The sequence below is a fragment of the Oncorhynchus masou genome, chromosome 24 (assembly GCF_036934945.1).
Source record: "Oncorhynchus masou masou isolate Uvic2021 chromosome 24, UVic_Omas_1.1, whole genome shotgun sequence".
Taxonomy (NCBI): Eukaryota; Metazoa; Chordata; class Actinopteri; order Salmoniformes; family Salmonidae; genus Oncorhynchus; species Oncorhynchus masou.
In genome coordinates this window covers 31,932,323-31,945,438 of record NC_088235.1, presented here as the reverse complement: position 1 = coordinate 31,945,438, position 13,116 = coordinate 31,932,323, and the positions used below count along the sequence as shown (strand labels likewise).

Genomic DNA, 13,116 nt, shown 5'->3' with positions numbered 1-13,116 from the left:
TCGGGCCTCACGAGTGGTGCAGTGGTCTAAGACCACTAGAGATCCTGGTTCCAGTCCAGGCTCTGTCGAAGCCGGCCACGACCGGGAGACCCAATTTTGTTCATTCGCGCACTAGCGACTCCTGTGGTGGGCCGGGTGCAGTGCGCGCTAACACGGTCACCAGGTGAATGGTGTTTCTTCCAACACGGTGGCACGGCTGGCTTCCGGGTTAAGCGGGCATTGTGTCAAGAAGCAGTGCGTCTTGGCTGGGTTGTGTTTCGGAGGACGCACAGCTCTCGACCTTCGCCTCACCTGAGTCCGTACGGGACTTTCAGTGATGGGACAAGACTGTAACTACCAATTAGATACCAAGAAATTGGGGAGAGAAAGGGGTAAAAAAATATATATATATAAAGAGTTAACAGCCTCAAATGAATGATTCACAGAGCTCAAGTAACAGACACATCTCAACAACAACTGTTCAGAGGAGACTGCGTGAATCAGGCCTTCATGGTCGAATTGCAAAGAAGAAACAACTCATAAAGGACACCAATAATAAGAAGAGACTTGCTTGGGCCAAGAAACACGAGCAATGGACATTAGACTGGTGGAAATCTGTCAAAATTTGGGATTTTTGGTTCCAACCTCTGTGTATTTGTGAGACGCAGAGAATGTGAACGGATTATCTCCACATGTCTGGTTCCCACCATGAAGCATGGACGAGGAGGTGTGATGGTGTGGGGGTGCTTTGCTGGTGACAATATCTGTGATTTATTATAATACCACAGGATTCTGCAGCGATACGCCATCCCATCTGGTTTGCGCTTAGTGGGATTATCATTTGTTTTTCAACATGACAATGACCCAACACACCTCCAGGCTGTGTAAGGGCTGTGTAAGGGCTATTTGACCAAGAAGGATAGTGATGGAGTGCTGCATCCGACCTCATACCAATTGAGATGGTTTGGGATGAGTTGGACTGCGGGATGAAGGAAAAGCAGCCAAGCATTCCAGGTGAAGGTAGTTGAGAGAGTGCCAAGAGTGTGCAAAGCTATCATCAAGGCAAAGGGTGGCTACTTTGAAGAATCAGAGTGGCGCAGCGGTCTAAGGCACTGCATCTCAGTGTAAGAGGCGTCAGTACAGTCCCTGGTTTGAATCCAGGCTGTATCATATCCAGCCGTGATTGGGAGTCCCATATGGCGGTGCACAATTGGCCCAGCATCGTCCAGGTTTGGCTGGGTTTGGCCGTCATTGTAAATAAGAAGTTCTTCTTAACTGACTTGCCTAGTTAAATTATTCCATATGTGTTATTTCATAGTTTTGATGCTTTCACTATTATTCTACAATGTAGAAAAATAGTAAAAATAAAGAAAAACCCTTGAATGAGTAAGTGTGTCCAAACTTTGTACAGGTACTGTATGTACAAAAGTATGTGGACATTCAAATGAGTGGATTCGGCTATTTCAGCCACACCCTATGCTGACAGGTGTATAGAAACGAGCATACAGCCATGCAATCTCCATAGACAAACATTGGCAGTAGATTGGCCTTACTAAAAAGCTCAGTGACTTTCACTGTGGCACTGTCATAGGATGCCACCTTCCAACAAGTCAGGTTTTACATTTCTGCCATGGAGCTGCCCCGGTCAACTGTAAGTGCTGTTATTGTGAAGTGGAAACGTCTAGGAGCAACAACGGCTCAGCTGTGAAGTGGTAGGCCACACAAGAAATCTTAACGCTAGAATATACAATGAAATTATAGACAATTCTGTACTACTAACGTTGTGGCAATACCCCCATGCACAAAGCGTGGTCCATACAGAAATGGTTTGTTGAGATCAGTGAGGAAGGACTTGACTGGCTTGCACAGATCCCTGACCTCAACCCCATCGAACACCTTTGGGATGAATTGGAACGCCGACTACGAGCCAGGCCTAATCTCCCAACATCAGTGTCCAACCCCACTAATGCTCTTGTGGCTGAGTGGAAGCAAGTCCCCGCAGCAATGTTCCAACATGTAGCGGAAAGCATTCCTAGAAGAGTGGCGGCTGTTATAACAGAAAAGTGAGGACCAACTCCATATTAATGTCAAGAATTTTGGAATGAGATGTTCGACGATACATACTTTTGGTCATGTAGTGTATGTTGAACAGATCATTTAAGACAATAACATTTATGAAATATGCCAAGTTCTCACAATGGCTGATCATCAGAAATAACCACTACTATTAGCAATTGGTTATCTCAATTTATTTTATAATTTATTCTGAGTAGTTGCCTGCATGTGGATATACCTCTAGTTCAAAGTATAAACCATTAGCTCCTTCATATGTACATTTTGGCTGGGCTGATCTAACATTATCAATTTACCTTATACATTTTTTTATTTTACCAGGCAGGTCAATTAAGAACAAATTCTTATTCACAATGACGACCTGACTTGCATGTTGTGTTCTTAATAATCTGTAGGAAGTTGAAAGAAAGACCAGAACAGGTGCTAATAAGAGTGAAAGCATTTAGTGCTTTTACACCCAGCTAAATATTTCCTTACGAGCTGCATGTTTCACCACTCACTCAGTGGAGGCCTGTCACTTCAATCTCCACTCCCCACCATGACTGGTGATTGAGGCAGAGACTGTCTGCCAAGATAGCTATCTCTCAGTCTCACAGACACACTCTGTGCATTCCAAATGGCACTCTATTCCCTATATATAGTGCGTTACTTTTGACCAGGGCCCATGAGGCTCTGATCATTAGTAGTGCACTATGTAGGGAATAAGGTGCCATTTGGGAAGCAAACACTGTCAACCATGACGGCCTGGCTGCCTGTCACTAGCCTACACCGCCACTCACCTCAGCCACGATGTACCCAACATGACATGGGTGTCACGGTGCAGACGGGTATAAGCAAATGCTTTGTGACTTTCCACAATTAGATGTGTCTCATGGCCCATCAAGAGGTATGGAAATGGTGTTAATTTCAGCGAGGAGGAAATCGTCAAGGAGGATAGTGGAAGAGGAGGTGAGGTGTGACTTGTTACTTCAGTGACATGTCACATTCTCTCTCTGCCATCATCAGGAGATGACTATATCACCATGACTGCATCCCAAATGGCACCATATTCCCTACATAGTGTGTTACTATTGACCAAAATGAAGGGTACTCTGTACTTAGAAAATAGGGTTGCATTTGAGATGCATCCTATATCTCCTAGGATCTCCACAGCTGATTGCTTTCATCAACACATACTGTAGGCTATGGGTTAAATTATTTACACTGTGTAGATTTAGCAGAGTCGAAATCTTTATGAATGCCATAGGTTTCAGATCCACCCGTGAACCAAGCAAAGTTTAGGGTGGTTTTATTTTTACATTCTAATTAGTAATATTTCTCCTGCTTAACTTGTAAGCCATCACAGTGATTGATTAATTTAGATTCACTTTCAACATGAAAGATAATACATCAGTAGCATATAAAATCAATGAATTCTAGAGCATAGGAGTTGACAGCTCAACTGAGAAGAAACTCTGCTAGAAGCATTTTATTTGTGTCAAATTTCCTCTTCCAGCATTCCCTTTAATAAGAGTAATGTAGCTACAGCAGCTCCTAGCTGTGGGTGGACACTCTGTCCCGCTCCACTCCAGCAGGCAATGAAAGCAGGCGATGGCTTTGAAAATGCTCCCCCCATCATACAAACTGACAAAGGCATGCTTTTCAAAAACCCACAGCCAATCTGTTGATCATTACTTATTTACAGGGCCCGTGGGGCCCCCAGGTCCTGTAGAAAACACATTTGATATAGTATACATAACCAGATGTTTTTTTTCTCCGCTTGTAGAAATAAAGTATCCCTGAGGCTAACCCAAACAATCCCCTCTTCTCCACAGCGCATACAGCCAGGCAGTCAGGCGATGCACCAAGTAGTTCATATATGAAAGATCAGATCCACCTGTATATCCAGCAGTATTAACATGACCAACAGAGGAGGAGGATACGATAGGATAAACTTCAATGTCCCCTAAGGGGGAAATTGGCTAAGACACACAGTACTGCTGTATACAAAATAAACACTGTGCATTACACACTTTGATGTGAGTCTGGTGCGTTAGCGTCCATTTAGCTAAGGGCTATAACATGAAAAGGCCTTAGTCTGAGTAACATTACAGATCACCAGGTCTTCAACTACCTTCCCAGGAGCCAGGGAAACCTCCTAAAGTGGTACTGTAAAGCTCTGACACCACTTTGAAGCAAATCAAAAGAGGGCAAATGCCTGCTAAGAAAAATGTCCAGTCAAACAGGTCAAAGAAAACATGTGTAAATGATGTAAAACAGGGACACTCCTTAGTTTTCTGCACAAAGGTGATTTCCTCATGTAAGAGGGTGAACAAATGTTTGTGGGTAACTGTAAAGTGTAGTAGTATAATAACTTGCTCGGAAGTACCTTCAATTCAACTTACTTTTACACAAGTATATAGAGTAGTAAGTAGAATTACATCATGTTTTATACAGAGAGGTTTGGAGTTGTTCCATACACTGCTGTGTGACTTCTCTCTGACCTGGTCCATCTATTACCTTTCCCCTTTAATGATAAGGATTCTTCTATTCCCTCTAATGGCCTTGTGTTGAATAACAGTCCCTATCACCCGTCAAAATCAATAAACACTCATTTAATTCCATGGGACAAGATAAAAGCAAGGTAGCATTTGATTTTCAGTTTGGATGGTGATGGTGCACATCACTCGTGGCCTTATAAACCAAAAATAGAACTCAAAGGGATCGCTACAATAGAGGAGTAGCCCCAGGCGATAGAACCACAGGAGCCTCTCTGATTGGTTGGTGATGTCATTAGTGTCACTGCTGTTTAAAGACTCCAGTACATGTGGATGGGACTAGGAGGGTGACAGTTGAGGCCTTAAAACTAGAGTATTTCTCAAACAGATTATCATGGTCGGTCATTAACCGCTGATGAACTGACAGAGTAAAAATGCTTCGGCGTTAGAGAGTTCTGTCCCTTCTTTTTCTATGGCTAATTCCATGCAACACGTATCATCACAGTTGTTAGGTTAAAGAAATAGAAAATAATATTACTGATATATAGTGCTCTCTTGAAACTGTTGTCCTACCTCATCATTTTTGGTGAACCGTTGGGTGAGTTCCTTGTGTCTCCATTACGTTGTTTCTTTTTAGGCGACAGTGTCGAATACTGCTCCTCTTCGACTGCAAGCACAGACAAGAGTGTGAGGAACAAAGGAATGGCTGAGTGACAACACTTATAGTAAATCATACATTTACTGTATGTACTGTAAGTAACAACACCAAGACAACACAATCAGTTCAAAAGTCAGAGAAGATCCCAAAGAGAGAGGTTAGAATAAGGAATGGGAGACCAGCAGGTGAGCAAGGAGTGAGGAAAGGGTGGGGTGGGGTAAGGACAAGACAGGAGGGCGCATGGTATGCAAGTACAACCTGATATGTTTGACAAAGAGTCCAAAATCCCCAAAATGCAACTCAACCAAAATGCAGGTGCACATTGTCCGTGTGTGTGAACATAATGATCCAACATGCTGTAGTGCCATCCCCATCATGCTGCTGAAATAATGTATCACTGACTTACTGTAAAACTGACTTACTGTAAAATAATTTTTTTGTAAAAACAGACTTGCTGTAACACTTTGATAAGTGCTCATTTTAGCACTTACTGTAGCTTTCATACTGTGCATAGAATATTATATGACAAAAATTGTACAATACAGTACTGTACAAGAATCACCATGAAAACCAAGCCCACACTAGAAGGGCAATTACAAATGATACCTTCTCTTTTCCTTGTCAAACGTTTCTACTTGCACATCTTGTTCACGTTATTTAGAAATATACAAATTGTAATTATCCTCATAAAGCAAACAATTTCTGAATCATTGTAGTTTAAAAATGCAGTATGGAATCAACCAACAAGGGCTCGATTAAATCCATAGCGTAATAGAAATTTAAAGGCAATGTTCCCGAGTTAGCGGAGACTGCATTCACAGTAAACACTGCATATGATAGCTTAATCGGAAATCAATCGTGTTATAGTGCTGAACTTCAGCAATACGGATTGAATCGAGCCCCTAGTATCACTAAGAGGGTGTGACTGACTAACACATGCATTAACCAAGTATAGGCAAATATTATTTAAAATTCCATATGGCCATGTCCCTTTAGCGACTACTCATTATATTAGAAACACTTAAGATGCTTCTACTGCCGGCTATGAAAATCACTCACAATGTTCGTTCATCTAATTAAGATAATAAAGCATAAATATCACGGAGATGACATCGGAAATATGGCCCCTTTGTTCCAATGTCTGAATGCATCTGAGGTGGCTGGTCTTTAGTTTCCTCTCGTCTCGGGGCCTGACGACATTGACTGCGATGCCCTTGGCTCGTGTAATTAGGTTTGTCTGAGTGCCAGTATGATTTATCCACCGCTCAGCTTCCCCTTGGACATTGTCTTTTAACACTACGTGAAACTACATGCACTGACCCAGGCTCTTCTCTTTGCGGAAAAATAAATTACAAGTTTCACCCTCGAGTAGAAATTAATTTAGCTGATATCACATTTATACACAAAAAATAAAGAAAAAACAGCTCCTCTGTGCCAGTTGAGTGAAAATAAAATTGAAGAAAAACAGCAAGTTGACAGCTTCTAACTAAGACTGTTACTAAAATCCTCTCATTGCATGTTAGCGTTTCTATTCACTTATCTTTAACACACAACTAGCCATGTTAGCAGCCATGTTGAGTTATAACGAGTTAGATATACAAAACCAGGATAATGTCCCAAATGGCACGCTATTCCCTATATAGTGCACTACTTTTGATCAGGGCCCATAGTAGTACACTAGGGAATAGGGTGTCGTTTGGGACACACTCAGACAAAACCAGGAGAAGCAGCTAAGTGGTTTTAAATGGTGTTTCAGACTGTCAACATGACACAACATGTTTCAACCTGACCTTCTTTTACAAAGGAATCTAGAATGTAACTCCTACATTCAAATGAATAACATCTCAAATATCTTGGTCCTTTGAAGTTGGGCTACACGTTCAATTTCAACGCTGCTGGCATGCCTACCTACGACAGCATAATGGAAACAGGGACGAAGCACTGTAAGTAAGGGGCTTTCAGCAGAGTGGGATGCTGCTCACCCACACACAGACACACATACACACTGCTGGAGATGGCTGGTCGTTTGTTCACATCTTCCTCAGTCAGTTTGTTCAATATTTAATAGCTCCCAGCTGACAGCTGCACACACTGGGTCATTAGTAAGGAATGCTACACATGCAACCACTCCACTCCACCCCAGCAGTACAGCAGCCTTAGCTTCAGTCACAAACACATGTGTTGTGACGTTAGCTGTTGTGCAGGGCCTAGCTAGCCTAGCCACACTGTGCCGCACAGAGGCGAAACGCAAAGGGGGCTTGCAACCCCTCCACTAGAGCCTAGCAACAGCCTCACTCACAAACACATGCGTTATGATGCTAGCTAGTATTGTTGAGCCAGGCCTAGCTAGCCTAGCCACACCGTGCCGCAAGGAAGGGCAACACGAGGGGGCTTGCAATCTCTTCATGGAACCCCAGCCACGGTCTCAAACACATGCACCTGTGTGTTGTTATCTAGTAGTGGTGAGCAGTTACTTTTGCCTAGCTAGTCACACCATGCTGTGGTTCTATGTGAGAGGGCTTCTTACATGTACAGTGTCTCATATTGAGCAGGGTGGCATTACTAGAGTGACTGGGCTGGTATCTGTATTTCACTGGCAGGCTGCGTGCCCTCAGGAGCCTGCTGGCCTCCTCTGCTGCCAGCCCCCCAGGTCCAACTGGTCCCCTCGCCACCTCGACCAGCTCTCTGGAACCCAGGAGGCTACGCCTCAGCACTGAGGGCCCCCTGGAAGGCTGCAGGCTTCCTTTACGGTTGTTGACTAGAGGAACTGACCCAGAGCCGGACCCAGAGCCAGGCAGTACTACTCCACTGTGGGGCGTTGCTACTTTATGGTGGGTCGCGTTGGACGTGGAGTTGTGGTTCAATTTAATAGACTTGTTCTGATAGGTTGACCTTTTGATAAGGGTGTTGTCTTTAACTGCCAAATAGAAAATAATGAAAATGAGCAAATAACAATAATCACAGTTTATGAAATGTAGTTTGTCCTCAAATGAGTAACTATGGGGTTGATTTTCAATTTCTTTAATAATGGGTTGGATATCAGTGGATTCTTTTGTTGTTGTTCACAGTCGTGTCATTCATTATTATTTTAAGTACGGGATATGGCACAAGAATACTAACAGTTAAATAATTAAGGATCTCATTGTTATTAAACACCACTTAACCAGTAGACTCTTAAAATGAAATGTTAGATATGACATTTACTTTGATATTCATAATAAACATGAATTAATTAAGCAGGGCTTTCAGGTGTTACTTGGATTGTTGCACGATAAGAACAACGGCATGACAACGGACATTTACAATCAGTGTCTAAAAAGGAAAAATAGCATAATGCTGAATGAGGAAGAACTAAACGTAGTTTATCACAATAAATCTAATAAATCAACTATTTTAATCCCTAATCAAAGCTGTTCATTTGTTTATTTACTTATCTAATTTCCTAGTGTTTAAAATAGACAAAAATTGTAAATATGACTCAAATCTAACAATACCATCAGGAGGAAGATATTTCCACCTCGCCCAAAGCTAGCTGGGAACAGAAGCCAGTGAAGCCAGGGTGTAGAGATGATTATTTAACTGGTCAGCTGTCTAATACATTACCATCCCAGCCCCAAACCTCCTGCATTCATCTGTCCCACGTCAAACCCACACAGCTTTACAGCAGGGACAACACATTGTGGCAGATGGGCTGGTTATCTAGGACCAATGATGTTCAGTGCATTCTGAAAGGCTGAATACTTATGTAAGTATGGTATCTGTTTTTTATTTGTAATACATTTGCAGACATTTCTAAAAACCTGTTTTTGCTTTGTAATTATGGGGTATTGTGTTTAGATCGATGAGGATGTTTAATACATTTCAGGATAAGAATGTATCGTAACAAAATGTGGAAAAAGTGAAGGGGTCAGAATACTTTCCGAATGCACTGTAAAATATTTGCCCTGGATTGCTGATTCTATGTATTGGCCAATGAGAGCCTTTGAAGACACCAGTCGGTATTGGCACTACCCAGTAGGAGCAGTCCTCCATAGGACATTAATGTAATTCTACAGTATTTTAATTAAATGTTTCAAGGATGTACATGTATTTAAATATTTGTGTTGTTGTAGTGGGGACAGTAATATTAGTAACCTCAAAATTATACTTTAAGGAAAAGGTTTATATATATATATATATATACATTTATTTTTTTAGCTCACATAACATGATTGAAAGTATGCATTAAGCTGTCTGTAATAGAATTCACTTGGCAAAGATGAATATAGTCATTTATAACTTCTATAGCTTCCAAAATAACATTTCTATAGCTTCCAAAAAATGTTTAACAATGGTGGGGGACTGGAAAGATGGAGGCACAGCGGTTTCAACACAGCGCCCCCTATCAGTCATCTAGTGTATGTATAAATCATTGTCTAGGGCCCTCAACTCTGTAGATGGTCTATAGTAATATTTTCTCACTGCACTATACCCCTCCTAAATAATGTAGAAGATTATGTGTTCTCATTGTCAACCCCCCCTCCCAATGAAAACAATTGATCCAATAGCTATTTCCAAGCTCTCTTGAAATTCTCCAGACATAAGTGTTATCTGAGAACTAGAGTGCTATACTCTACAGTCCAGTGAACTCCAGAGATACCTTAGAGCCGTAGCACCATCTACTGCTCAAATTACAACTAATACTTAATGAAACATAGTATTGGAATATAAAACTGAAAAACAGGTATCGGTCTGTACTTTCCACAAATAAATATTTTTAAATCAATAAATAAAGTGATACAATAAAATGTCAAAGTTAATTTGCCTCATGTACCATGTTAAGCTTACTGTACAGCAATGTTTTTATCACAGGGCAACATCAGACAGACACAAGCCCCCCTCCCAAAGATACACAACCCAGTCCAGAGGGACATACTACATAGTCGCTTTATCAACGTCAGTGGTTGAGGATGTGGGATTATTGAGCAGTGAAACACAGGAGTGGCTGACAAGCAGGGTTGAGGTAATATATATATATATTATATATATATATATATATATATATATATATATATATTTACCTTTATTTGACTAAGCAAGTAGTTAAGAACACATTTTTATTTATATTTAATGCAGTCAATCCAGGAAGTAAACTGGAATTCCAATTCCAATTTTTCTCCCATTAGAAAAATAACCATTAAGGAAAACTGGAATTGTAATTTAAGTGTACTTCCTGAATTAATTAAATTAATTGAAATGGAATTGACCCCAACCCTACTGACGAGCAAACAGGAAAATATGAGGTAGACACAGTCAGAAGGATGGCGGCAGGGAATGGACAGGGGACTGGGAGGGGGGTTAATGACTTAAGAAACAAATCAAAACATAAATTGAAATCAAAACTTACTTGATTTGATATATCCGTTATAGTTATTTTTTGCTGAGAAAAATGCAGATACAATGAGAGGTTACAGGGTTGTTGCAATGAGAGCAAATTATATAGGATAATAATACAGGTCAAAACTGAAGGCTACAATGTTGGTTAGAAAGCCGCTGTTGGGTTGAATCTCTTTAAGACACCACTGGTGTGGTGTGCCTTGAAGACCATATAGACAAAGCAATGGAAAATAGAAAAAAATATTAAGAAAAAGAAGAATGTTTCAATGATTTGCGGTGATGCCGTCAGCAAGCTGAAATTATGAATGGTTAACTTAAAATGATAAACCGTATTGTTACAGCGCAACGTAGCTGTAGTTACTGCATATACAATACAGCATACATCGATGACAGAGGCCTATAGCAGAATGGTCTACATTTACAAAGGAAAGGCTTTCCCTTTTCCCCGCTAGGGATATCCCCGGTTCCACAGGACTGCCTGGGAACATCTGGATGCATGGAAGTTACTTTCTGTGAGTCAGTGATTCGGCTTTTGGACCCAGAGAAAGTACATGTTCATAAGTACCTTACGCATTGAATCCCCATTCCTGTATAGTACAATATAAAGGTCAGGCTTTGGGCTAAAGGCAGGACTGTGACAGGACATGTTCAACCAGGGAGCATGCTGGTCCTGGCATCTGTCGCCTGCGATCGGCCCGGCACAGGACTAAGAGACTAGCATCTGTCCCCCAGCGAGGGGGGGGGGGGGGTGGCGAGAGGGACCGAGAAATGGGGAAAGAGGGAGAGAAGAGAGGGAGAGGAAGGGAGAGAGAGAGGAGGAGAGAGGGGGCCTTTGGGGAGGAGAGAGAGAGAGATGGTGAGAAAGGAAGTGAGGGAGAGGAAAGGAGAGAGAAAGGAGGAGAGAGGGGGCTGTGGGGGGGGGGGGAGCGAGAGATGGGGAGAGAAGAGAGTGAGAGGAAGGGAGCGAGAGAGGGGAGCAAAGGTGCTCTGGGTTGCCTAGTGGTTAGGAACTGTCACCCTGAGTTTCATGACAACCGGTAGCACTCCAAAAAAAAAGAAAATGCAAACATAATTTCCATGTCAGCCCGCGTAAGTCCCTGCCCTCAGCATGCCGCACACCGTGTAGACAGCGACTCTGGAGTATTCTCTGCTATCTTATCCATGCAGCCAGACTACAGCTAGTCAACTGGTCACATCCACAACAGCCCTGGAAGACATGATGCAGCTGGAGGGGAGAGGATAGGCCCAGAGATGTAACTATGTGCTGCAGATCTGCTTTTGATTAAAAGACGTTTGCTTAAACAAATTTGGACTGACTTAATATATCAAAGTAACATGTAACACATTGCATATTCTGCTCTTCTCAGGACTTATTTTCCCCCGACACAAACAACAACATGCACTAGTGTCGGGTAATGATGTCATGCCCCGACACCTCAGAGAGATATAAAATGCCTGAGTTATCAGGAACAAAGCTCCCTTGGCTCCATGTCTGTATCTCTGTCTGTAGGGGCCTGAGTTACCAGAGACAAAGCTCCCTTGGCTCCATGTCAGTGTCCCTGTCTGTAGGGGCTTGTTTCTTGGCAGGCTGGGTTGTGTGTCTTACAGCCCCGGCTCTTAAAGCATCTCAGTGATGAGTGATCCAGGTCACTAGTAAATGTACCACATAGGCCACAGCATTATGAAACCCTTCAACAATGTCCAAATAATAAAGGCAAGGAGAATTGGTTATGTCCATCCAAAATATCTTAATATGATTTAAAATCTTGTCAATAAACTCAGCTTATTCAAATGTAAGAGATGTACTGTAACCAACTAAAAACATTTCATAATTCAATAAAATAATGATACATCATTTCATACCCATCTTGAAAGAATCCATATAAATTACACATTTTTAAAACAACAACAATAAAGCCGTAAATTATCTGACGCTAAAGTAAAACCAAAACACAAACTATGAAGAAACACCAGCACAACACACGCTAGACTAACATAGCATGCTCTCGAAGACAACTACCATCTTCACTAGTAGCAGGACAAAGACACTACACAATACCTAAAATCATAACACGAACATCCACCAACAATTACGCCAGTAGCTAACAAAAGTGCCATATTTAAACTATCGATTCCTTTTAAACCATACAGAAAACAAACGAGCCAGACTTTGTACCACATGAACATACATACAGTGAACATCACGAACATGGAAAACACATGCTGTGTCACGTTGACAACTTACAGGCACTTAAAGTGGTTGAGCAATCATTAAGAGAGACAGGAGAGAGAGGGAAGCCACGTTGCTGAAGGGTGTCCTTCCTGTTACTATCATGATGCACATTGGCTGACATGCAAGAGCAGTCACACTCTGAATGGCCGCAATCAAAACAACATGCCAGCATCATTCTCTTGTAGACGGACATCTTGGCTACAGTCATGGGACGGTAGGGTGGTTGGGTGGTTGGTTGGTTGGATGGCAGGATGAGAGGAGGAGAGGAAAGGCAGCAGGTTAATGGCAACACAAGGTTATTCTGTACCTAGGGAGGAGGA

The 13,116-nt window shown here is 41.9% G+C and overlaps 1 protein-coding gene across 2 annotated transcripts in view; it reads right to left on the bottom strand.

Moving 5' to 3' along the window:
• LOC135512049 (calcium-activated potassium channel subunit alpha-1a-like) overlaps nt 1-13,116 on the bottom strand; it is a 254,936-nt gene that overhangs the window by 32,096 nt on the left and 209,724 nt on the right. Inside the window, exons 19-20 of one of the 2 annotated variants that reach the window (XM_064933655.1) lie at nt 12,809-12,994; nt 5,103-5,196 (exon numbers count right to left, since the gene is read on the bottom strand). In XM_064933655.1, the coding sequence (XP_064789727.1) occupies nt 5,103-5,196; nt 12,809-12,994 (280 nt within the window). The remainder of the gene's footprint in view (nt 1-5,102; nt 5,197-12,808; nt 12,995-13,116) is intronic. The other variant, XM_064933654.1, reaches the window with a different exon arrangement.